Source organism: Elaeis guineensis, chromosome 10 (assembly GCF_000442705.2).
Source record: "Elaeis guineensis isolate ETL-2024a chromosome 10, EG11, whole genome shotgun sequence".
NCBI lineage: Eukaryota > Viridiplantae > Streptophyta > Magnoliopsida > Arecales > Arecaceae > Elaeis > Elaeis guineensis.
This window is the reverse complement of record NC_026002.2, coordinates 79,886,740-79,914,050: the sequence shown is the minus strand read 5'-3', so window position 1 is coordinate 79,914,050 and position 27,311 is coordinate 79,886,740. Positions and strand designations below refer to the sequence as shown.

At 44.3% G+C, this 27,311-nt stretch overlaps 1 protein-coding gene across 1 annotated transcript; it reads right to left on the bottom strand.

Moving 5' to 3' along the window:
• Positions 1-357: 357 nt before the first annotated feature.
• Positions 358-27,054, bottom strand: LOC105059215 (uncharacterized; the record flags this gene model as incomplete). Its single annotated transcript, XM_073245050.1, has 5 exons — positions 358-703; positions 796-930; positions 1,023-1,108; positions 1,317-1,443; positions 26,918-27,054. Coding segments are annotated over 5 exons (588 nt in total), but the record flags the coding sequence as incomplete, so codon positions are not given.
• Positions 27,055-27,311: the final 257 nt, after the last annotated feature.

Here is a 27,311-nt window from a genome sequence, read left to right as displayed (position 1 = left end):
TCTTGGACCAGCTTGACGGACCATTAGCTGCCTCGAGCTTGTTAGGAGCTCTAGTTTCCATGCTACCATATCTACACTTTAAAGAGCTTCAAAAAACTTGTCAAAAAGAAATTAAATTAAAACAACGGACAAGATAGAGAGATAACTGGTGATAAGATAATATAGTAAAAAATTAAACATACTAATCAAATCTTCTGAAAAGATTTGACATATAATAGAATGAGGGGATTTGGCCTAAAATAGGATCTTCCAAGCAAGTTTATAGGAAGTTCAAACTAAGTGCTAAACTTGACCAAAAGAAAACTCAAGCATGATATATGGTAGGATTAGTTAAGACTAACCATCAGAAACTCAACATTCAGGCCCACCAAGCAGGACCTTTTTAAGACCCTCTCTGATTATGAATGAACCCCCAAGTTTCCTGATCAAAGTTCACTATGAATGAACCCTCAACTTTCCCGATCAAAGTTCACAGTGGGCACATCCAATTTATAAAATCTGTTTGACGAAATTATGGACAACATCCTTACAAGCCACATGGATAAACTACATCAACAGGTCGACAAATAAATGACAGAGGAAATGACTCAAAGAACACTTTCATTTCTTATGTGGATTCATCCTGTCTCCGAGGTAGTAGAGTTTTGCCCTCCCAACCTTCTTCTTGTCTAAGACCTTCATTTCCTTGATGTTCGGAGAATATCTGTCACGATATGATAGGTCCCAAAATTGACCGTTTGGCACATTGACCTCACACACAGGATAGGAATTAAAGCGTCTGAAATTGTAACTTACAAGGGGAAAACAGAATCAACTCCAACACCCGCCACAAGTCTACGCAATCTAAATGTTGTATTTAGACCCGCATTTCGCCTTGCTATGACAATGCCCTTTAAAACTGAAACTCTTCGTTTGCTCTCGGGAACTTCCCGTTCAAATCATGGATCAGAAGAGAACCAAACAGAAAATCCACTAAAAAAGAAAGTCATACCACTTCTTTACCAAAAAAAGAACGTCATACCACTTTTAGCTGAACAATATATCCAGGCCTTAAATCAGGAATCTCTCTTTCAGCCTGTACTTTTTCCACTGCTTCTTTATCTAAAATCTGTAAATGTCAGAAACTATCAAAAGTTAAGATATTGAGAGTCGCCATATCCTTTCTGCAGTGTAAACCACACCAATGACAGCCTCAAGAATATGTTAAGCGGGACTTCCTCACTTCAACAAAAATCGGAAATTATCAATATTCGTTAAACAAAAAAGTACAGCATAATGCTAAGACAAAAGAATCGCATCCACCTTATTAGGCTTACATTCATGATATGCTTCGCTGTTTCATCGAGCCTTTTAAACTTAATGCATCGAGGATGATCTACATCAGGGGAGGTAGTATCGTCTTGTCCCAGAGATGAATCAGGATGACCTACTGTTGTTATGCTTCTGCAGAAAGAATTATTTCCAATAATGCCAGACCTAAAAAACCCATTTTGAAATGGTGCCAACTCCCTAAGGATTTGCAGCTTATTTTCCTAAAATAAGTCAACGAGAATCAGCTATCTGAACTGTTGATCTTCCTTGTATCAATAGCTATAGAAGAAATCAAGATATAATAATCTTGTCACGCCTCCGACTCGAGATTGTGAATCGAGGATCATGGCAACCGCCGCATACTTACGAAGAACTCTCTTCATAAACATGCAAGGCATCTCATCATGATATCAATGCATCACAGCGGAATAAATTTAAATAATTATTATTCAATCTTAATTCAAGTAATTAAATCAAATATCTTACATCCAATAAAATTTTACTAACAATAAAACAATAGGTCTAAGTTCAATGAAGTTGACCATGCTAAATCTCGCCTTTAAAAGCTCTGTCCCAATATTTCTTCCCACGCTCAAAATTAATTATCTGAATCTGAAAAATAAAAAGAAAAGTAATGAGCTCGACAGCTCAGTAAGTAACAAATATCTCAACTAGATATTTCAGATATTATATAATTTTCAAGAATAATGTTGCAAATAAACATAAGAGTATATTTCATGCTGATTTAATACAAATCAAATATTTTTAAATATTCACATATAATATAATCATAAATCCGATTCGATGCAAAACACTCGTAACTCAACAGTCTTGACTATGACCAACGTTTAACCCTCATTGGCGGGGTTCACAGAATACCAGCGTACAACCCCCACTGGCAGGGTCCACAAACACCAGCACACAACCCCCACTGGCAGGGTCCACTGAGTACCAATGTATAATCTCCATTGGTGGGGCCCACTGAAACATAGTTAGGCTGAGAGCATAAATCCGATCTGTATCAAAATACTTTGTATCATAATATATCATAATTTTTTTTCACAGAACGTGTTCATAATCGACGTACCATAATATTTCAAAAGTACTTTTCTTTCAAAATATAATTCATAATTCATGCATAATTTCAAAGAATAATTATTTATTTTTATAATAAATATGAAATATCTCGAGAAGATGATTCATTACTTACCTTTCACGGAGCACTGAATGAACAGATCGACTAACTTCTAGAAGATTCTTCCATGCCTATTATCTAAAATTATATTTTTACATTAATTTTAATTCAAAATTAAATCTAAACAAGTCCCAAATCAAAATCTCACTTAAAATCAAACTCTTCCCTAAACTCGATAAAAAATCATCAAATGAAGCCTTCCACTACGCTAATCCTAGAGGAATAACTTTTGAGAGAAAGAAATCCATTAAGAGAGAGAAACAATCTAGAGAGAGAAAATTTTAGAGAGAGAAAGTAAAGAGAAAAAGTCCAATTTCAGAGAGAGAAAGTAAGGGTTCAGACTGAAAGAAGAGAGAGAAGAGAGAGAAACTCTCTCTCTCATTTTATTTATTTATTTATTTATTTATTTATTTATTTATTATATATATATATATGTATATATATATTTTATTATTATTATTATTTTTTCTTTTCTTTTCTTTTCTTTTCTCTTTTCTCTTTTTTCTCTTCTTTTTCTTTTCTTTTTTTTTCTTTTCTTTTTTTTCTTCTTTTTCTTTTCTTTTCTTCTTTTTCTTCTCTCGGGCTCCTTTCAGGCCGAACAGGGGACCGTCGGTCCCCTCCTTTGCCGGGCCGTTCAGGCTGCGACCGCCACGGCGGAGGCCGGCGGCAGAGGGGGGCCACTCCCCCGGTCACGGAGAGGCATGGCCGGCGGTCGATTACGATCACCGGCGTCGAAAAATCCAAGAAAAAGAGACCAAAACAGGGGTCTCTTTTTCGACCGAAAATCGGCGACTCCCGTCGCCGGCAGCCACGCACAAGGGCACGGGAGGAAGGGAAAGGAAGAGAGGAAGAGAAAGGGAACTCACCTCGACCTCCGGTGACCTCGTCGGTGAGCAGTCACGGCGAGAACAAGGCGGGTGTCCGCGGCTCTAATTCGAGAAAATCGGAGAGGAAGAGAGGGGAAAAGGGCCGATGATCGGCTCCTAAGGAAGGGAAAGGTCCTTTTATAGAGAACCCTAGGACTCCGAGAGGTCCTAGGATTTCGATCTTGCCTGGGTCTCGTCGGAGAAGAAGACTCTTCTTCCCGATTTTTTTTTTCGTCTGTTTTTTTTTTGAATGGGCTTGGGTCTGTTAATCTGGGCTTGGGTTTTGGGCTATGACATTCTTCACCCCTAAAAAGAAATTTCGTCCTCAAAATTTTTCATACCTGTCACCATTGTATTGGAAGCCTGTGCATTCTGTTGAGTAAGCGCATACATTCTTTCCTGATTTTTAGGAATCTGTCCACCCCCCTTATGTTATCCTTCATAAGTTCTTTGGCTAACTAGATTTTCAGTATTTAGCGGGCAGCTAGCAATTTTATGATCCATCTGACCACATTTGAAGCAAGCACCTGTATTCCAATAGCAATCCTTATCTACATGATTTTTGCCACATCTGGAGCACTGCTCACCATCAATCTGTTGTGTCTTATTATCTATTGCTCCCTTAGCTGATCTTTTGATGTTTTTATTATTCTGCCCTTGTGTATCATTTGATTTTGCTCTCTTTCTTTGCTTTCTTTCCCTTTCCATACGTTCTTCATTGACTTCTCTTTCAATTATCAGTGCTTTGTTTACCACATCTGCATAAGTTGTCAATTCATATGGAACCACTTATTTTCGAATCTCAGTTCTCAATCCCATCTCAAACTTGTGAACACGTTCTTGCTCACCATCCACTAATCTCGGAGCAAATTTTGCTAACTCTGTAAATTTTGCTTCATATTCAGTCACACTCATACCCTTTGGCTTCAAATAAATAAACTCTTGCTCTTTCTGGATCCTTATACTCCGAGAAAAATACTGATCATAGAATGCAATCTGAAATCTTTCCCAGGTAAGTATTTCGCCGTCTTGTTCATGCTTGCGCTGTAGTCGCTGACACCAGTTGTATGCTTCTCCTTGTAGTAAATAAGCTGCATATCGAATCTTTTCTTCATCAAGACACTCTTGGACAGCGAAGGCCTTCTCCATCTCCATTATCCAGTTATCAGCCTCCAAAGGTTCAGTAGTCCCCTTGAAAGCTGGAGGAGCAAGCTTTTTAAATTCTGAAATGTTGTTCCGTTATACTGGTTGCTCTCCATATTGTGGTGATGGATGCTGATGTTGTTGTATATCTCATTGTATCTGCTGTTGTTCAAGCATTTGCTGTTGTATTTGTTGTTGCGCTTGTACCATTCTGATTAGGGTCTGCATTAACTGAGCCATATCTGGTTCTTGACGTGCTCTCGAAGTACTCCCATTAGGATCTACGACTCCCTCCTCCTGAGGGGTGCCACTGATCAGATGGGGAGTGCTACCATCCCGAGGTTGTGATGTCTCTCTTGCAATTCCTTGAGTAGTTCTTGTCATTCTACGGGGAGGCATGGTAACCTTGTAGTAGTAAAATCTTATTAGATTCATTTATCTATTTGTTAGGATAGATTTATTATGATGCTCATACTTCAACGTCCCAATATTCCTAATGTTTACCCACCTACACTCATACTATGTCAAATTCTATGTGTCATAATTTATCCACTTATGCTCTGATACCATATTAATTGTCACGCCCCCGACCCGAGATTGTGAATCGAGGATCATGGCAACCGCCGCATACTTATGAAGAACTCTCTTCATAAGCATGCAAGACATCTCATCACGATATCAATGCATCACAGCGGAATAAATTTAAATAATTATTATTCAACCTTAATTCAAGTAATTAAATCAAATGTCTTACGTCCAATAAAATTTTACTAACAATAAAACAATAGGTCTAAGTTCAATGAAGTTGACAATGCTAAATTTTGCCTCTAAAAGCTCTGTCCCAATATTTCTTCCCACGCTCGAAATTAATTATCTGAATCTGAAAAAATAGAAAGAAAGGTAATGAGCTAGATAGCCCAGTAAGTAACAAATATCTCAACTAGATATTTCAGATATTATATAATTTTTAAGAATAATGTTGCAAATAAACATAAGAGTATATTTCATGCTGATTTAATATAAATCAAATATTTTCAAATATTCACATATAATATAATCATAAATCCGATTCGATGCAAAACACTCGTAACTCAACGGCCTTGACTATGACCAACGTTTAACCCTCATTGGCGGGGTCCACAGAATATCAGCGCACAACCCCCACTGGCAGGGTCCACAAACACCAGCGCACAACCCCCATTGGCGGGGTCCACAAACACCAGCGTACAACCCCCACTGGCAGGGTCCACAAACACCAGCGCACAACCCCCACTGGCAGGGTCCACTGAGTACCAATGTATAATCCCCATTGGCAGGGCCCACTGAAACATAGTTAGGCTGAGAGCATAAATCCGATCTGTATCAAAATACTTTGTATCATAATATATCATAATTTTTTTTCACGAAACGTGTTCATAATCGACGTACCATAATATTTCAAAAGTACTTTTCTTTCAAAACATAATTCATAATTCATGCATAATTTCAGAGAATAATTATTTATTTTCATAATAAATATGAAATATCTCGAGAAGATGATTCATTACTTACTTTTCACGGAGCACTGAATGAACAGATCGACTAACTTCTAGGAGATTCTTCCGTGCCTATTATCTAAAATTATATTTGTACATTAATTTTAATTCAAAATTAAATCTAAACAAGTCCCAAATCAAAACCTCACTTAAAATCAAACTCTTCTCTAAACTCGATCAAAAATCATCAAATGAAGCCTTCCACTACGCTAATTCTAGAAGAATAACTTTTGAGAGAAAGAAATCCATCAAGAGAGAGAAATAATCTAGAGAGAGAAAATTTTAGAGAGAAAGTAGAAAAAGAAAATCCAATTCCAGAGAGAGAAAGTAAAGGTTCAGACTGAAAGAAGAGAGAGAAGAGAGAGAAACTCTCTCTCTCATTTTATTTATTTATTTATTTATTATATATATATATGTATATATATATATATTTTATTATTATTATTATTATTTTTCTTTTCTTTTCTTTTTGTTGGGTATAAAATACCCACAGCCGAAGTCCTCAACAGAATCAACGATTCCGCCCACGATGTCGACCTCAAGTAGACTCCGCCCGGACTCCTACGGGAGCCGGGCTCCGTCCTCAACGTCAACTGCTAGTAAGCCCCGTCCGGACTCCTACGGGAGCCGGACTTCGCCTTTAACTTTAATTGCAGGAAGACTCCGCCCGGACTCCTACGGGAGCCGGGCTTCGTCCTCGACTCCAACGGCTGTAGATAGACTTCGTCCGGACTCCTACGGGAGCCGGACTCCGCCGACAACTTCAACCTCAAGTAGACTCCGCCCGGACTCCTACAGAAGCCGGGCTCCGACCTTAATGTCAACTGCTGGTAAACCCCGTCCGGACTCCTACGGGAGCCGGACTTCGCCTTTAACTTTAATTGCAGGAAGACTCCGCCCGGACTCCTACGGGAGTCGGGCTTCGTCCTCGACTCCAACGGCTGCACACAGACTTCGTCCGGACTCCTACGAAAGCCGGACTCCGCCGACAACTTCGACCTCAAGTAGACTCCGCCCGGACTCCTACGGGAGCCGGGCTCCGTCCTCAACGTCAACTGCTGGTAAGCCCCGTCCGGACTCCTACGGGAGCCGGACTTCGCCTTTAACTTTAATTGCAGGAAGACTCCGCCCGAACTCCTACGGGAGCCGGGCTTCGTCCTCGACTCCAACGACTGCAGACAGACTTCGTCCGGACTCCTACGAGAGCCGGACTCCGCCGACAACTTCGACCTCAAGTAGACTCCGCCCGGACTCCTACGGGAGCCGGGCTCCGTCCTCAACGTCAACTGCTGGTAAGCCCCGTCCGGACTCCTACGGGAGCCGGACTTCGCCTTTAACTTTAACCGCAAGGAGGACTCCGCCCGGACCCCTACAGAGGCCAGACTCCGACCGCAGCCGAACTTCAGCCGATGGATCTGCGCCCCCTGACAGGTCACAATAACAACCATGATCCTGCTCCACTTCCTGCGGCGGATTTCGCGCAGCTCCATCACCCCTAACAGGCCGCAGTAACGATCGCAGCCCTGCTCCACTTCCTACAACGGATTCCGCGCAGCTCCACTACTCCATGGCAGGCCGCAATAACGGCCACGATCCTGCTCCACTTCCTGCGATGGATACCGGGCGATTCTCCCATCCGCTGGCAAGTCGCGACAACGGACGCTGCTCCACTCCTCGCAACTGATTCTACGTGGCGAGCTACGGCGATAGCCACGATTCCGCTCCACTACCCTTCGCAATAAATTCCTCCTGACTATGGGCGGCCCACTACCAGACGGTTACAAACGTCGCCATCAATCCGTTACCTCCTCTGCCTATAAAAGGGGGACCTAGATACGTTATTCTCTAAGCTCTCTTTTTCATCTCAAAACTCTGCTAAATTCTCTGTTCGAGCACTCCATTCTTGTTGAGGCAGAGAACTGACTTGAGCGTCGGAGGGTCTTGCCGGAGCAACCCCACCTCCGGTTTAGACTTCCTTTGCAGGTCCCGACGGCGACCGCGACTTTTCCGACTCCAGCTTCTCCGGCGCAAGCAGATTTTTGCACCAACAGGATTGGCGCTAGAGGAAGGGCTGTGTCTTCGCAGTACCCTTGTTCTTAAAGGAGCGTTCAACGGAGCCGCCTCCGATTGTCTCCTCCGACACCCACTCCTTGTTTCCCCCTGCGGGATCCATACTCGATGCCTCCACGCAAGGCGTCCACGCGACGGTCCACGGCCTCCGCAGCCAGATCTCAGGCTCCGGCCTCCCCTCCTGTTTCTCAACCTCCTCCTCCTCCTCTGGCGGCGGTGGTCGGCACGGAGCAGTTTGACTTGCTGGCACAGCAGGTCAGAGGCCTCGTCGAAGCTGTGCAAGTAATGCAGCAGCCGCAGGCGTCAGCGCACCCGGAAAGGGCGTCTCCGGAATGTCAGAACCCGACGGCGGGGCGGGCCACCTGGGCCAGCCGCCCCGTCCTTCCTGGGAAAACAAACCCGAGGGTAGAGAGCCCTCAATCGGACCACGACTCCACCCCTGGAAGATCCCTGCCCCTGTTCTGCCAGAGGACCCTCGAGACTCGAAGTCGAGAGGATTTCCTGGACCGAAGGCTCCAGGAGATGAACCGGCGGATTGAAGAACTCCGCCATGCACCTCCCGCTTACAGTGAGGATATTTGTACTGACCCTCCCTTCTCCCAAATGATCATGCAGGAACCGATCCCGCCAAACTTCAAGCTTCCCCAGTTCGAAAGCTACGACGGGACTTCGGACCCGGTTGATCATCTGGAGGCCTTCCGGACAATGATGCTGCTTCACGGTGCTCCTGATGCCATCTTATGCCGGGCTTTCCCGTCTACCTTGAAGGGAGCGGCGAGGAACTGGTACTCGGCTTTAAAATCGGGTACCATCTTTTTCTTCGACCAAATGAGCCACCAATTTGTGGCCCATTTTGTCAGCAGCCGGCGCCCCCGGAAGGGTTCGAAGTCCCTCATCAACATCAAGCAGAGGGAAGGGGAGTCCATACGGGCATACATCAATCGCTTTAACATCGCAGCGCTGGAGGTCCGAAACTTGGACCAATCAGTCGCCATGGCCGCCCTGAAAGGCGACCTTCAGAAGAATGATCTTTTGTTCTCCCTGGAGAAGAAGTATCCCAGGGACTTTGCTGATTTGCTGGCTCGGGCTGAAGGATACGCCCGAGCGGAAGAAGCCTTCAAAATGAAGGATGAAGAGACGGCGAGGGAGCGGCAAGCGGGAGACTCGAGTAAACCCGCAGTTTAGAAAAGGCCAAAGGAAGCCCGGCTGTGCTCTCGATCCCCTCCCGGGCATAAGCGCGCCCATACTCCATCCCGGGCGCGCAGGCAGAGAAGCCCGGATCGCAGGATTCGGTGGGGTTCCCCACCAGGGAGATTCCGCAACTACGCCCCCCTCAATGCCTCGAAGGCCCAGGTATTGATGGAGGTCAGGGAGCAGCTCCCTAGGCCGGAGAGGATGCGCACACACCCCGGAAAGTGCAACCCCAACAAGTTCTGTCTCTACCACCGCGACCACGGCCACGACACAGAGGAATGCATCCAGCTCCAGGATGAGATCGAGGAGCTCATTCGGCGAGATCGACCCGACAGGTTCATCCGCCGCAGGCCTGAGGGTAGAGGAGACCGGCCAAGAGCCCTTCCGCAGCCTGAACCGCCAAGAAGGGAAGAGCAACCCAGGGACCGGCCTCCCATCGGGACCATCGACTCCATCACCGGAGGGCCTCAAGGAGGAGCGGGCCACCCGCGACCGTGGAGCTCGGAACACCTGTAAATGTATCACTTACGATTTCACCTTGAATCTAAATTTCTTTCTACTTAACGTACTCTTCCCATCTGGCGTGGATTAATTATGACTGGATATGATCCCTCCAAAAATAAAGTTATGTCAGGAATGGGGGAGAACCCCACCCAAGCATACCCAAAATGAAAGTCCGACTATCTCAAAATCAGATGGGGGGAGAGGCCTTACAATGCCCTAATGTGCCCCCACAGCCATGTCAGGAACAGGAGGAGAACCTCATCCTGACATGAGCAAAGTCAAAGGCCCGGTTCTTTTAGACCGGATGGGGGGAGAGGCCTTACAACGCCCTAATGTGCCCCCACAGCCATGTCAGGAATAGAAGGAGAACCTCGTCCTGACATGAGCAAAGTCAAAAGCCCGGTTCTTTTAGACCGGATGGGGGAAGAGGCCATACAACGCCCTAATGTGCCCCCACAGCCATGTCAGGAACAGGAGGAGAACCTCGTCCTGGCATGAGCAAAGTCAAAGGCCCGGTTCTTTTAGACCGGATGGGGGGAGAGGCCTTACAACGCCCTAATGTGCCCCACAGCCATGTCAGGAACAGGAGGAGAACCTTGTCCTGACATGAGCAAAGTCAAAGGCCCGGTTCTTTTAGACCGAATGGGGGGAGAGGCCTTACAGCGCCCTAACGCGCCCCCACAGCCATGTCAGGAACAGGAGGAGGATCTCATCCTGACATGGGCAAAGTCGAAGGCCCGGTTCTTTCAGACCGGATGGGGGGAGAGGCCTTACAGCGCCCTAACGCGCCCCCACAGCCAAGCCGGGAACGGGAGGAGAACCTCACCCTGGCTCGAGCGAAGGGGAAGGCCCGGACTCCTACGGGAGCCGGGTTACGTCCGCAACGCCAAGGAAGACTTCACCCGGACTCCTACGGGAGCTGGGTTCGTCCGCGACGCCAAGGAAGACTTCACCCGACTCCTACGGGAGCCGGGTTACGTCCGCGACGCCAAGGAAGACTTCACCCGGACTCCTACGGGAGCCGGGTTCCATCAGCGACCCCAAGGAAGACTTCACCCGGACTCCTACGGGAGTCGGGTTACGTCCGCGACGCCAAGGAAGACTTCACCCGGACTCCTACGGGAGCCGGGTTCCATCCGCGACGCCAAGGAAGACTTCACCCGGACTCCTACGGGAGTCGGGTTCCGTCCGCGACGCCAAGGAAGACTTCACCCGGACTCCTACGGGAGTCGGGTTCCGTCCGCGACGCCAAGGAAGACTTCACCCGGACTCCTACGGGAGCCGGGTTCCGTCCACGATGCCAAGGAAGACTTCACCCGGACTCCTACGGGAGCCGGGCTCCGTCCACGACGTCAAGGAAGATTCCACCCGGACTCCTACGGGAGTCGGATTCCACCCATGACATCTACAGCAAGAGCTGATGGTGGCGAAGCCCGGCCGCCCAACAAGATCGGATGAAAAGAAAAAGCCCCTCATTGGTACCTCCTCGCTCCTATGCAACCCCGCGAAAAGTGGGGGAAGGCCTTCACTCCGAGAAGAGGAGGAAAATTAAAAACGAAGGATGACGAACTACGACGGGAACGGACGAAGGATGAACCACACCAAAAGACCTAAAGGACTTCGTCCCAACTGAAACGGAGAGCTCCTACCGAACACCTCCGGCCGCTAAAAAGACTTTCGACACCGGTTAGGAAGACAACGACATCCCCAAAATAATGCGGAGCCCGGACGGCCAAGCTCAGGCTCGCGGCCATGTACGACGAGAAAGGCGAGCTAACGCATCGACGACCGGGCGCCCCCTAACGACGTCTACATCAGACAAGTCAAATGACAAGAAAGGTTCGGCGGGCAGCAATTTAGTACAACACGCGGACGAGATAACACAAAACATTTTTTTTATTCCATTTCCGATATACACACTACAAAGCTCGGAAGGCCAAGGAAAGAAAGGCAAAACGACAAAAAGAAAGTAAATACATGAAAAGACAGAAAGACAAAAAGAGCTCTAAGGAGACCCTGCTCCCTCCAACCTAGAATTATCTACTCCATCTCTTAACCAGGACTGTCTCAGATTCTTAATTTCTTCTTCTAGCACTTTCCTCTTCCGCAGCGCATCCTGGAGCGCCCGACGAAGTTGCTGGCTCTCAGCCTCCGCCTCCTGACGCCTCTTCCTCAAGATCTCGGATTCCGCCTCCGCATCCGCAACGGCCCGCCGCTCGAGTGCCAGTTGGATCTTCACTTGTTGCAGCTCGGCTATCTTTTCCCCGAGGGAGACAAAAATCACCTCAACGGTGCCTCTTAGGGCTTGGAGCTCTTCAGAATCTTGGGCGGAAGTAAGCTGTGCCCTGTTAGCCAGCTGCCTCTGGAGACGGACGACTTCGTCGGCCGCCATCTTGAATCTCCCTTTATACTCTTCCACCTGCCTGCGCCAGCTAGCCCACTGCACGTCGTGGCTCACCTCGGCGTCCTGAAGCTGCTGCTGAAGGTCGGAGACCTTCTGCGACCACCTCTGTTCATCATCGACCCGGGCCAAGAGCCGGGATGAATTTCCTTCCAGCTGGCCGATCTTCCCCTTCGCAGCTGACAGTTCCACCTTGAGGGCGCTGATCCTGGCGGCCTGGGCCCAAATTCGATCGCTGGCGCTCTTCTTACATTCCTCGAGTTCCTTTGCGAAGTTTGCCTTCCTCCGGCTATACTCCATGATCCCCTTCACATGGAGACTCCGAAAGTGGGTGGCCTCAGCGGTGGCTTCAGAGTGACCTTCTCTCGATTTGCGGAGCTCGCCTTCCATCTTTTTCAACTTCTTTGTCAGGTGAAGGACTTCCTTCTTCAGCCATTGGATCATCGATTTCAGCGGGACCCCCAGGGGCAGGGGGAGCACTTCTGCAGGGCACTGCCATCGGAAGGCAAAAGCGTCAAAGCACGACTTATTGCAAGAAGAAAAGCAGAGAGGAGGGAGGGGGAAGGAGAAGCCGTCCGCAACAAGAAATTCAACTTTATTGATTGAATGGTTTTTAAAGACAAACGGAAAAGAAAAATTGTGACGAAGTAAAGGTACAAGATCGGAGGTCTCAGACCTCAGGGGCGGGGGGTGGAGAACTCGGTGCGGGGGCTGCGACAGCAGTGGCGGCTGATGAGGGGCCGACCTCGTCCTCAGACTCCTCGCCTAGGAAGCTAAGGTCGAGCTCTGAGAATTTTTTGACCACCTTCTCTTGGCAGAGCTCGAACCCCTTAATGAATGCTTCCTGGCTGAACTGGACATTCAGGTCCCTCATCTCCGCGGAGGCCTTGAATTCCTCCACCGCAAGGGCTCTGGCCTCCGAGACCAGGATCGGAGTTTGCTCGACCAAGTGGGCGACCTCGGCCTCCGCCTTCCTCGCCGATTCCTCCAAGATCTGCCTCTCCTCCTCCCGGGCTTTCTTCTCCCTTTCCAGGGCCTCCTGGAGGGCGGCTACTTCGGCCGTCTTTGCTTGGAGGCGAGCAACCTCCGCCTGACAGCGTTCCTCCACCTGGAGGATGTCCCTCCTCGTACGGCTCACCGCCTCGATATAGGCGAGGAGCTGGTGCCCAATCTGCAAGGACGGCTAGGGAATCAGAACAAAGGCCGAATAGCCATGTAAATGAAGAGTCGCTTACCTCAAGGAAGGACCCCAAAGAATCCCAAGCCCGCTGCTCAGGATCGGCGCGGTCGATCCTCTCCACGACGTCAGGCAGAATGCAGCCGTCGATCAGCCGCCTGATCAGGTCCCTATCGTTGAAGGGATTCTCCGACCCCTCTTCGGAGCAGAGGGACTCGTCCGCAGTGTTTCGACGGCTACTCGCCCTGCGGGCCACCGATTTCCTTCTTTTCCCCGCGACGGGCGCCTCCGTAGGGCGAACCCCCGGAGCGGGGGCCCCAGTCGGCGGACTCCTCGAGGAGGCCCGGGGGGCCGTTGGCTCAGCATCCGAAGGAATGTCGATGGTCGGGGCCGCCTGGACGGGTGCAGCTAAGCTCGTCTCCTCCGCCCTGGCCCTCTTCACCGATCTGGAGGTCGCAGCACCTTTTCTCTTATGGGCCCTCATGCCCCTGGTGAGCATCCGCACTGCTTCGGCGTCCATTCCTAAAAAAAAAAGAAAAAAAAACAAAACAAAAGAAGAGAAGAAAAAGAGAGAGAGAAAAGGAAAGAAAAAAAAGAAGCAAACCAATTAGTCAAAAAAAAAAAAAAAGAAGAAAAAAAAGAGAAAAGAAAGAAGAGAGAAAGAAAGAAACAGAGGGGAAAGAGAGAGAGAAGGAAGAGGAGGAGGAAGGCATAAAAAGAGAAGATAAGGTAAAAGATGAATACTCGCTGGATCCTGGGGACTCAGGCCGATGTTGAAAAGAAACTGCTCCCTTAGAAGATTGGGAAGGGAAGGAGCGGAATAAGCTAGAAGCTTCTGGGCGGCCTGGAGGTCGTCCTCCCCCAGGCTGGGAGCTCGGCGGACAGAATCCCTCAGAGAGCCCCAAGGGGGCAGGCCCAGTTTCAGGGTCGGGCAGTGGACGAAGAGGTATTTCTCCTTCCAATTGTGGATCGAAGAAGGGGCGCCTTTCAGCAACCCCTTCTTGCCGAACTGGGGGGAGAAGTACCACCAGTCCTTCGTCGAAGGATGGCGTTTGAAGGTATAGAAGTGCCTAAACAAGGAGAGGGACGGCTGGACCTCGACTACGTGGCAGAGGGAGAGAAATCCTATCAAAAACCTAAAAGAATTCGGGGCCACGGAAGCCAAGGAGATGTCCAAGAAATGGAAGAGGGCAACGACAAAGGAAGGAAGCGGAAGCCGGAGTTCGGCACGGAACGCTTCCTGGTACAAACAAAAGCGACCGGGAGGAGGAGTGCTGGCCCGGTCAGAAGGGCCAGGCAGCTCCAGGTCGTACTCCGGAGGAACTCCGTACTGAACCCTTATCAGAAGGAGTTCCTCCGAGGTCAGGGAACACGGAATGACGCCCGGCGCGAAAATCGGGCGGAGCCCAACCCCAGACGCGGGTTCGTCTGCAGAGATGGGGACCTGGGGATTTGAGGCAGAAGAACTCCCGGAACTGCAGGGAGCAGAAGAGTCGGAAGACATTTCGAGTAGTTTCGAAGGGGGGCTCTAAAGGACCCTAAGAAGACGGACAGAAGGGGAAACGAGAGGCCGCAGGAAGCTAACTCGGAGGGATGCAAAAAGATAATGACAGAAAAGAAGTCCCTAGGTGGTGAGAAGAAGGTTGGCGGTGCTGGAACTAACCTATATCGCTCTGAGGGACCTGAGGGACGAAAACAGAAGACGCCTACGGCTCGAGAAGACGCCCACTGAAACAGGGCTCTCGAAGAGAAGGCAGACGCTGGTAAGAACTCAGGAACGGAGTAGGGCACCTAAAGGTGGAAGGATGGGTTTAAATAGACCCTGAGATCCGACGCCATAATGATCGCGAATCCCCCCAAGCCAGCCCGCATCCGACACGTGTCCCACTCCCCCTGGCAGGCGGCTAAAAGCGGCTGACGGTTGGCAGGGCCATTATTGCGCTGTACCTGGGCCAGCGTTCCTGCGGGAATTTCGAAGAGTCCCTTCGTACCGCCCCAATTCGAAAAGACTCCGGCACGCGCGCAATTAATGCCCAAAATATCTGGGGGCAGCAGTGCGCGGGATTCGAGGGGACGGCTTCGGCTGTACCCATCTCTCTGTATTTCCTTCGTTCGAAATTCAAACTCGAAAGTAGGGGGACTGGTGTTGGGTATAAAATACCCACAGCCGAAGTCCTCAACAGAATCAACGATTCCGCCCACGATGTCGACCTCAAGTAGACTCCGCCCGGACTCCTACGGGAGCCGGGCTCCGTCCTCAACGTCAACTGCTAGTAAGCCCCGTCCGGACTCCTACGGGAGCCGGACTTCGCCTTTAACTTTAATTGCAGGAAGACTCCGCCCGGACTCCTACGGGAGCCGGACTTCGTCCTCGACTCCAACGGCTGCAGACAGACTTCGTCCGGACTCCTATGGGAGCCGGACTCCGCCGATAACTTCGACCTCAAGTAGACTCCGCCCGGACTCCTACGGGAGCCGGGCTCCGTCCTCAACGTCAACTGCTGGTAAGCCCCGTCCGGACTCCTACGGGAGCCAGACTTCGCCTTTAACTTTAATTGCAGGAAGACTCCGCCCGAACTCCTACGGGAGCCGGGCTTCATCCTTGACTCCAACGGCTGCAGACAGACTTCGTCCGGACTCCTACGGGAGCCGGACTCCGCCGACAACTTCGACCTTAAGTAGACTCCGCCCGGACTCCTACGGGAGCCGGGCTCCGTCCTCAACATCAACTGCTGGTAAGCCCCGTCCGGACTCCTACGGGAGCCGGACTTCGCCTTTAACTTTAATTGCAGGAAGACTCCGCCCGGACTCCTATGGGAGCCGGGCTTCGTCCTCGACTCCAACGGCTGTAGACAGACTTCGTCCGGACTCCTACGAGAGCCGGACTCCGCCGACAACTTCGACCTCAAGTAGACTCCGCCCGGACTCCTACGGGAGCCGGGCTCCGTCCTCAACGTCAACTGCTGGTAAGCCCCGTTCGGACTCCTACGGGAGCCGGACTTCGCCTTTAACTTTAACCGCAAGGAGGACTCCGCCCGGACCCCTACAGAGGCCGGACTCCGACCGCAGCCGAACTTCAGCCGATGGATCTGCGCCCCCGGCAGGTCACAATAACAACCATGATCCTGCTCCACTTCCTGCGGCGGATTCCGCGCAGCTCCACTACTCCATGGCAGGCCGCAATAACGGCCACGATCCTGCTCCACTTCCTGCGATGGATACCGGGCGATTCTCCCATCCGCTGGCAAGTCGCGACAACGGACGCTGCTCCACTCCTCGCAACTGATTCTACGTGGCGAGCTACGGCGATAGCCACGATTCCGCTCCACTACCCTTCGCAATAAATTCCTCCTGACTATGAGCGGCCCACTACCAGACGGTTACAAACGTCGCCATCAATCCGTTACCTCCTCCGCCTATAAAAGGGGGACCCAGATACGTTATTCTCTAAGCTCTCTTTTTCATCTCAAAACTCTGCTAAATTCTCCGTTCGAGCACTCCATTCTTGTTGAGGCAGAGAACTGACTTGAGCGTCGGAGGGTCTTGCCGGAGCAACCCCACCTCCGGTTTAGACTTCCTTTGCAGGTCCCGGCGACGACCGCGACTTCCCCGACTCCAGCTTCTCCGGCGCAAGCAGATTTTTGCACCAACACTTTTCTTTTCTCTTTTCTCTTTTTTCTCTTCTTTTTCTTTTTTTTTCTTTTTCTTTTTTTTTTCTTTTCTTTTTTTCTTCTTTTTCTTTTCTTTTCTTCTTTTTCTTCTTTTTCTTCTTCTTCTTCTCTCGGGCTCCTTCCAGGCCGAACAGGGACCGTCGGTCCCCTCTTTTGCTGGGCCGTTCAGGCCGCGGCCGCCACGACGTAGGCCGGCGGCAGAGGGGGGCCACTCCCCCGATCACAGAGAGGCATGGCCAGCGGTCGATTGCGATCGCCGGCGTCGAAAAATTCAAGGAAAAGAGACCAAAACAGGGGTCTCTTTTCCGACCGAAAATCAGCGACTCCCGTCGCCGGCAGCCGCGCACAAGGGCACGGAAGGAAGGGAAAGGAAGAGAGGAAGAGAAAGGGAACTCACCTCGACCTCCGGTGATCTCGTCGGTGAGCAGTCACGGTGAGAACAAAGCGGGTGTCCGCGGCTCTAATTCGAGAAAATCGGAGAGGAAGAGAGGGGAAAAGGGCCGATGATCGGCTCCTAAGGAAGGGAAAGGTCCTTTTATAGAGAACCCTAGGACTCCGAGAGGTCCTAGGATTCCGATCTCGCCCGGGTCTCGCCAAAGAAGAAGACTCCTATCGGGAGTCTTCTTCCCGATTTTTTTTTCCTCTGTTTTTTTTTTTTTTTGAATGGGCTTGGGTCTGTTAATCTGGACTTGGGTTTTGGGCTATGACAAATCTAAACAGAATTATGATGCACATCAAGATTGTGAATATATACCATGCATCACATTTATGTAGATGAGACTTTTATTACTTTCTAGAAAATTTATGATGCGATATAGCCTATAAATCTTAAATCCCATAAACATGAACAGTGGCAACAGCAGACGAGTGGAGTTAAATATTTAAGAGCAGTAGGGTGAGTGGTCCAGTCAGCATCATAGTAGTGCAGAGCACTTGCTTAGGAGAAAGGAGGGATAAGGAAGCAGAAGAGTGAACAGTGAAAATATCAGATTATAGCCAAATAATGACCATTATGTGAAGGACCATGTAAGAGGAGGTCCCAAACCATTTCTTATGGCTGCTAGTTTAAACCTTGGAGCCCTTGCCTTTTTGGATTTCTTTTTACCATTAGCAGCTTTCACATGCTTCAAGGAGCTATGGAGGAGGAAGCAGTCAGATATGATGCGGTTCCTCCCATGAATAGAGATAAACAATTAATCTTCTGTTGGTCTATCTGATTTTGTTAGTTAACTCATGAGGTCTTGTCTGTAGCGTGCATTAGGTGTTTCTTCTTTTTTCAAGGGAAAAAAAAAAATTGTGATTCACTGGCTGCCTTGATTGATAAAAACCTCTCACAAGATAAATCTAGCTTTTCTAGCTAATAATGACAGTTTGGTTTTCTAGTGTATGTCAAGCTCTCCAGTTACTTCTTTTTTTCTCTTATCCTTGTCCAAGAAAAAAACTTAAAACCCTTTTGTGATTCTTTAGCTTCCTTTCTTCATGAAACCACCTATAGGATAACCGGTTATGTGTGTACAGCTCTTATCATGTTTGGCAGGTAATATTCTTCCTCCTGAATGGAATCAATTAGGGGCACAAGGGTTTGAATTCTCACTGTTTGAAAACAAGATGAAATTATATTTTGATTTTTAGTCAGAGAACTAGTATTTATTGAATATTTACATATCGTGTCAATTAATTGGTGATTTATCTGTCAATAATCAATGTGATTTCTTAAATCATTTACTGCTATTTTACAATGTATGGTACTGCTATTTTACAATGTAGGGCAAGTGTTCATGATGCATGATGCATGCCTTCCTATGTTTGGTGGTCATTCCTTGATTTATGGTATGTTCAATATGCACTGCAAATTACCATGTGTTTCTTTCCACCCAGAAGTACCTTTTGATTACAAAAATTTCAATGCCCAGATGTCATGGATCATAAAAGACTATGATCCAAGCCTCCAAGTGTAGAACATGAACCAGTAACAAAACCTAGTTTGGGAATAGCTCTAGACGTATAAAAGAATTGGCTAAGAAGTCTACCTAAGGACAAGCTTGTGCATCATTGATTTTTTTCCTCTAAGAAGCAGGCTAACTTTCTTAATCAACAAAACATGTGGTTCATCTTACTGCCGAAAATTGTCAAGATTATTATGGAGATGAAGTACTTGGAGCATTTTGTGGCTTGATACAGATCTTCAGCTTTTCAGGTGAAGGTTAAATTGGCAATTTGGTGGATTATGTCTATGGACTTTGATAATTAACATGACTGGATATTCATAATTAAATGAGAACATGTGGTTTAGTCTTACTTGCTACATGTCATCCAAGGTAAATAAGCACGCATAATGTGATCCATTTTAATGGAATCTAGCTAACAATTTTAATCTTATTCATGCCAACCCAAATTAATGTTGATTTAATATCAACCCTTATTTATTCTCAACTTGAATTTCTATCAACTCAATGAACTAGAAATCATAAAGGGTTCCCATATATTCTATTAGAACATCTTTTTGTAAACTTGCTGTCTTAAACATTTATACAATTTGAAGAGGCTTTAGTTTTATGCATCAGCTAATTGCTTTTATCCATGTGCACGTTGAAAGTTTAGGAAACATTTCTGGTGGTTAACTTTTATGCCATGAAGGGGAAGTAATATATCTCAATTAGGAGTCAATGTCTGATCACAATTTAACATGCCGTACATTCTATACCCATTCTGACTTGAGTTTGATTTGAGTTTGTGATGATTAGCCTTAACCGATCATGCCATATACCATACTTGGGTTTCTTTTAGATCAAGTTAAGCACTTAGGCTGAACTTCCCATTAACATGCTTGAAAGATCCTATTCTAAGTCAAATCCCCTCTCACCCTATTATATGTCAGATCTCTTCACAAGATTTGATTAGTATTCGTAATTTTGACTATATTGTCTTATCACCAATTATCTCTCTATTTTGTTAGTTGTTTTACTTTAATTTCTTTGCAACAAAGTTCTTGAAGCTCTTTAAAGTGTAGACATGAAAATACGGGAACCAAAGCTACTAATAAGCTTGAGGCAGCTGATGGCCTGTCAAGCTGATCCAAAATTGCATTTAACAGAATGGATTTAAGCCTGAGTAAGGCCCCAAATACTAGATTAACTTATCCTCATCCAAGATGTTACAATAACCACAACACCTTGTGCATCCAAGACAATAACTTCCCATGCAAGTTGAGCTCGACAACATCCATAAAACACATCAAATTTGTTGGATCTTTAAATGTCTTATAGGTCTACACACTACAAACTTAAAGCAAGGTCAAAGGCAAAGGACTTATATATAACTTATATTAAGCTATAACTATAGCCAAATTTATGCATGCAAATGAATGTGTTCTTGTTGTTGCTCGAATAAATGCCTCTTAATTACTTAAACTACTTCATACGTTCTTGGTAATTTCTTATAGATATATCATTTTTTTGATTCCAAGTAGATTTCTTACAAATAAAGTAGAAAGATGATTCAATTAAATTTTGATGGTTTTACTTGCAACTTCTCAAACAGATAGACCAATATAATTACATCATGGTACAAACTAGCTCTGCAAAATTTCTAACCATAAAACTTTTACTAGTGAATATGTACTTAAAATAGGCATCGCCGGTTTATAGGATATATAACTTGAATCAAAACCAACAATCTACTGGTTAAGAAGGTAAGAGGAAATCTATATACGAACACAAAAAAAAAAAAAAAAAAATATCCACTTTCTTTCATAAAGTAAATGCATACTCAGAACAACCAATTTCAACGAAAATACGAAATGACACAAATATTTCCTATTTGATAATAAAAAAATATATATATGACATTTGCTTCACTTAACTTTGCCAGAGTCGCAAAATCCATCAAGCACTACATAGAGTCCAAACAGTCAGATTTCAACTCGGATCATAAAATATTATACAAACTATTGCTTACGAAATCTCAAAGTTTTTAGAATGAAAGAAGCAATCAAATGATTTGTAATAATATCAAAATCAAAAATAAATTAACACAAGCCATTTGTTCCAAAAAAACAATAAGATGTGGAAGTCAAGAAAATCACCAATATATAATAAAAAAGAATTACAATCTCGATTCATCAGGTCGTGACATTAGGTATTCCAGAGCCTCAATAGGTGGTAGATCGAAAGAATGAGCATTCGATGGAAGAGAGAGAGAGAGAGAGAGGCTGGATCGGAGACACACCAGAAGAGCCATTGAAAAAGCCCTAGGATTTCGTGTCTGCCACAATGGGTGGCAAGAAAATGAGACTATGGGAGTGAATGGGCTAGATTGTCAACTCGGGATGGGTTTATGAGAATGGGACTTTAGCATCCTTATGACTATTATAACGATGTCTTGATTTTCAGATCCTGATATTTTCCCTTTGGTAAGCACATCTTGAAGAAACCATCTCCTCTCCTCCAAGAACTTGGCTTTTTGGAAGACCAATCAATCAAACCAAAAATAATATGCCTATTCGTATGAGGATAAAGTTCCACACATATTGTTATGGTTCCCACCCAAACATAATGTACTTTTTTTTCCTCCATAATAGTTCAATAGTCCCAATTGAGGGGTTTGGAGGAAAAAGAAAAAAGGATATATGGTACAAGATTATTGAAGACATTAGCCACCCAACTGCTATCCACTACTTTTAGAAGATAATTCCCAACTTTTTATTTAACAATAAAAAATCTATTTTTTTGTATTAACCGAGCAAAGTTGTGCACAAAGGGAAAAAAAGCAGGCCAAGTGCCTCCACATGTAATAGCACATGCTCTGAGTATCATATCAATGTAATTCAATCCATTGTTAATGCCTCTTCTAATAAGAGGAAGATAATATTTTGATTGGAGCTTGGCCCTATTATATACCAATATGTATCTTTTCTCCAAAAGAGCCAATAAACAATTTAAAATCAAACTATTGGTCAATATACTTAAAATTTTTATTTAAGTAATTTTTGTTGGTAGTTAAAATTGCCTCCATGAAAAGAAATTACTAATTTCACACAAAATACTAGGTGACCATTAAAGCTTTATGAGGATTGAGTTTTTTTTTTGGGTGAGGAAACAATCTTTTTGTTGTACTCACAAATGAGAAAAGATTGACATATCAATAACAGGATGCAAAAAAAAAATTAATTTGATAATAAAACCATAAACTAGGGTTGTCTCAATGATCACATTGAAAATTAGATAATGATACTTTTCAACATGCAATTACTCCAATGAATATTATTCTATCATAGATGAGAGCATAGAAGATTTAACATGCAAATAACTTTTATGTCTGCCAACAAAGTCATACTTCAATGAATGTTTTGTACATAATTTAGGAGTCATAAGAGAATTTATAATCTACATCTATTACCTAGTTCATTACTTTGTCCTCTATCATCAAGTGTCAAGCCTATATCATTAATGAATTAAAATCATAATTCTTGCATGACAAATAAGTATTAAATTAGCGGTGTCTAACAAACGAACAATATATATCTATATATACATATACATATTATATGTATATGTATGTATATATTTGTACCTATATATATATTTTTATAGTTATTTTCTTTTCTTACATTTTTTTTTGCAAATTATTTAGATCCTACAGAAGCCAATCTACATGGAGGAAATATCCCTCACTCTGATTTGACCACACGTCATGAGTTTAGGCGTTGGAGATGTGGGAACAAATTGACCACAAAAACAATGTAACATAACATCGAGCATTATTTATAAAAGTATAAAGTATGATGGTGTAAAATTAATCCTATTTCATTTATTTTCCTTGATTAAACACTATTTTTTTGGTAAACACTAATTTATTCCAAAATAATGTAGAATAGGAGCAAGTAATGGGATATCTACTCCTATTCTACATTATTCTGGAATAAGTTATTTCATTCATGTCAGATGAAATAATTAATTCTAGATTAAATAGAATATATGGGTTTGCAAAAGCAAAAGGGGTGCTAAGCCCGTTTTTGCTTTTCTTAGAAAAAAAAATAGTTTGGTCCTATTATTCCAATTAATGTTTGATTAGGACAAAAAAAGAAATAGAATTTTACTCAATATTATTTTACACTTCTACAAATAATGGTCGATGCTATAATGATGCTACAAGCCAATTCTTATAAACCATCCGGGAGTTGATGCTCTGACCTATTCGCTTTGCCCATCTCATTTTCTTGCCACACGCTGCGACAAATGCAAAATCCTAGGATTTCCCAATGGCACTTTCAAGGCATCTCCAATCCAACCTCTCTCTCTCTCTTTCTCTCTCTCACACCCCAAATCCTCTCTCCCCTTTCGATCCACTATCCATTGAGACTCTAGAATCCCTAACATCGCAACATCTAAGATGAATCGAGATTACAATTCTTTTTTATCATATATTGATGATTTTCTTAACTACCACATCTTACTGTTTTTTTGGAATAAATCTCTTGTATGAATCTATTTTTGATCTTATTATTATTATACATCATTTGATTGCATCTTTTATTCTGAAAGCTTTAAGATTTTTATAAGTAATAATTTTATATAATGTTTTATGGTTCGAGCTGAAATTTGACTGTTTCGATTCTCCCTTATTGCATTGTTTGAGAAATTTTGCAATTGAGGCAAAGTCAAGCAAACGAAATGTTAAGATAAATGCGATCCCTCTGGACAACCCATATATTATTTTATTTGAAAACATGCAATATTCATGTAGTTTCGCATTTTCGTTGAAATCAGCTGCTCCAAATATGCATTTAGTTTACGAGAGAAAACATATAAAACATTTATTTTCATATGTTTATAAAGATTTTATTAAGTTATATTTCCTATAAGTTGACTATTCCCATTTTAAGTACATATTCACTGCCAAAAGTTTTTTTGTTAGGAACTTGGCACAACTAGCATGCAGCATGATGCAACCTCTCTTGGTCTATCTATTTGAGAAGTTGCAAACAAACCATCAATTGCATCACCTTTCTACTTTATTGATATGAAATGTTGCAAGAAAATCTATATAGAATTAAAAAATGATATGATATATTTATAAAAAATAACCAAGAAGGTATGAAATAGTATAAATAATCAGGATGTGTGTGCTTGAGCAACAACAAGAAGACACTTACTTGCATGCATAAGTTTATCTATACTTATAGCTTAATATAACTTATATATACAATTTCTTTGCCGTTGATCATGCTCTAAGTTCATAATGCATAGATCTATGAGACATTCAGAGCCTGAATTAAAACCAACAAATTTAATAGTGTTTTATGGATATTGTTGAGCTCAATTTGTGTGGAAGTTATTTTCTTAAAATGCACAAGGTATTTTGGGTATTGTAATGGTTGAGGATAAGTTTATCTTGTATTTAAGGCCTTACTCAGACTTAAAGCTCATTCTATTAAATGCAATCTTGGACCAGCTTGACGGACCATTAGCTGCCTCGAGCTTATTAGGAGCTCTAGTTTCCATGCTACCATATCTACACTTCAAAGAGCTTCAAAAAACTTGTCAAAAAGAAATTAAATTAAAACAACGGACAAGATAGAGAGATAACTGGTGATAAGATAATATAGTAAAAAATTAAACATACTAATCAAATCTTCTGAAAAGATTTGACATATAATAGAATGAGGGGATTTGGCCTAAAATAGGATCTTCCAAGCAAGTTTATAGGAAGTTCAACCAAAGTTCTAAGCTTGACCAAACAAAACCCAAGTATGGCATATGCCATGACCAGTTAAGACTAACCATCACAAACTCAAATCAAACTCAAGTTGGAATGGGTATAGAATGTGCGATATGTTAAATTTTAATCAGTTAAGGCTACCCCAAAGGTAGAAAGGCATACATCATGCATCACAAACATTTCCCCTACATTGTAAAATAATAGTACCTATGTTATAAAATAGCGGTAAATGATTCGCAAAATCACGTTGATGAGCAATAGATAAATCACCAATTAATTGTCATGATATATAAATATTCAATAAATACTAGTTCTTTGATTGAAAGTTACAACACAATGTCATCTTCCTTTCGAACAATAAAACAAATTAATTCAAAACCCTATGTCCCTAATTTATTCCATTCAGGGGGAAAAATAGACCTACTAAACAAGATAAAAACTATGCACACATACAACCAATTAAATTCAAACTAAACTATCTTATAAGAGGTTTCATGAAGAAAGGAATGTAAAAAATCACAAAAAAGTATGTGATGATATTAGGGATTACAGAGCCTCGATAGGTGGCAGATTGAAGGGGGAGGGAGGATTCGGCCTTGAGGATCTAGTAGAAGAGAGAGAGGCTGGATCAGAGACAACCAAGTTGTTGGAAAATTCTTAAGCTTTTAGGTTTGTCACAACAAATGGCCAAAAAAAAAAATAGAAAGAGAGACTTGGGGAGTAAATGGGTTGCAGCATCAACTCCCAAGTGGGAATATGGTTTATAAGAATGTGTGTATAGCGTCATTATTACATAGGAATGGCAATTGAGTCGAGTTGGATCATAAATGGATCGGATCAGATACAAATCAGATTAGAAAAATCCAAACCTAAACCCTACCTATTTATTAAACAAAAACCTACTTGTTGAATAAAAAGATAACCCAAATAGATAATCTGTTCATCTAACTCAATCCAACCAATTTTACCTATTTAATAAATATATTTAGCTTAGTTATAAGAATTGCGCAAATAAGTTAAGCTGCTTACGAGCTACTCGAGCTCGAATCGATTATTATCAAGCTCGAGTTGCTCGAATACTCAATTTGAAAGCTCGCAAGCCCACTTAAATTTATACATATTTTTAATAATATTATTTTTATTTTTAATATGTATTAATATATATATTACTAATAGACTAAGGCTCGATTTTGAGCTTGAACTCAAACTCAGATATGACTCGATTGATATTTGAGCTGAGTCAAGCCGATCCGATCTCGAGTTTTGCCTATTTTTCATTGAACCGAGTCTTAAACTTGGGATATTAAAACTCGTCGATCTCGATCCAACTTTCGAGCTGAGTATTTTGAGCCGAGTTGAGTTCAAGCTTCCAGCTACTCGGCTCGGCTCAGCTCGATTTTACCTCTAGGTCTTTTCAAACCAAAGAACAATTCAGGGATCTAAAAAAACAAAGACATATATCAAAGAGGCCAAGAAATAAACATGGACTGAAGAAATAAATACTGTCTACTCCAACCTTTGCAAGGGATCATCCTGACTTGATTTGCTGTTCTCTCAAAAACAAATGGTAAAACATCAGGTGACTAAGTGCCTCCCATCAAACTAGAGATGATATCAGGAACAGCAATCATAATCACTATCCATTGGGAAAGAAGGTAACGACAGTCATGTGAGAGAGGGTGAGAGATGGCCTGCTAGCAAAGGTTGGGAGATTGGAAGCTCAGGTCCAGCCAGGGGAAAGAGAGAGCCGAAGGGAAACATGGTAAAGGGGGACCTGAGAGGAATCGATCCAAGCGGCATCGCATAGCGGCCGCTCAAGGCCGAGGCGACACGGGTAAAGGACAGGATGTTCTGTGGGGATCAAAGAAAGAGAGTGACTGAGAGAGATAGAATCTACGATCATAAACAGGGGATGGGGAAGAGGAACAGAGGAGGCTTTTGGCATGGCAGTCATTGGACGGTCCTCTCTAGGGACCCTAGATTTGAGAAGCCGAATTTCGTAACCCCCTAAAGCGATCATCTCTCTCGCGATCGAGGGGGTGGCATGGTGGAGGAGGAAGGATAAGCCAATGGTTCATCTCACCAGATGGATAAAGCCAATGGGAGAAACGGAAGAGGATGGATGACAGACCTTGGAGGGATCGATAAAGCGGTAGGATCAGAGGACTCGATCGGTGACCTCCTGCTTGTCTCGAGGATTGAGGATCGAAGGCTACAAGAATCCCACCGCTCTGCCGCCAACCACCGTCGGAACAGGATAGAACGAACTCATGAGACGGATGGCGTTTTGCGTTGCTTGCATCTCGATCAATCGTGAATTTGGAAACCTAACTAGGTGGAATTAGGAAAAGAGAGAGGGCGGTGTCACGATTTGGAATTTAGAAAGACTTCGAAAGAGACTGGAGTCCTAAGTCAGTGGACTACGTGGGCTTGGGCACTGGATTACAAATTTTAAGCGGACTCAGCTATTTTGATTAAGACCAACAGAATACGACTCACCTACTAATCTGATTCATATTCGATTC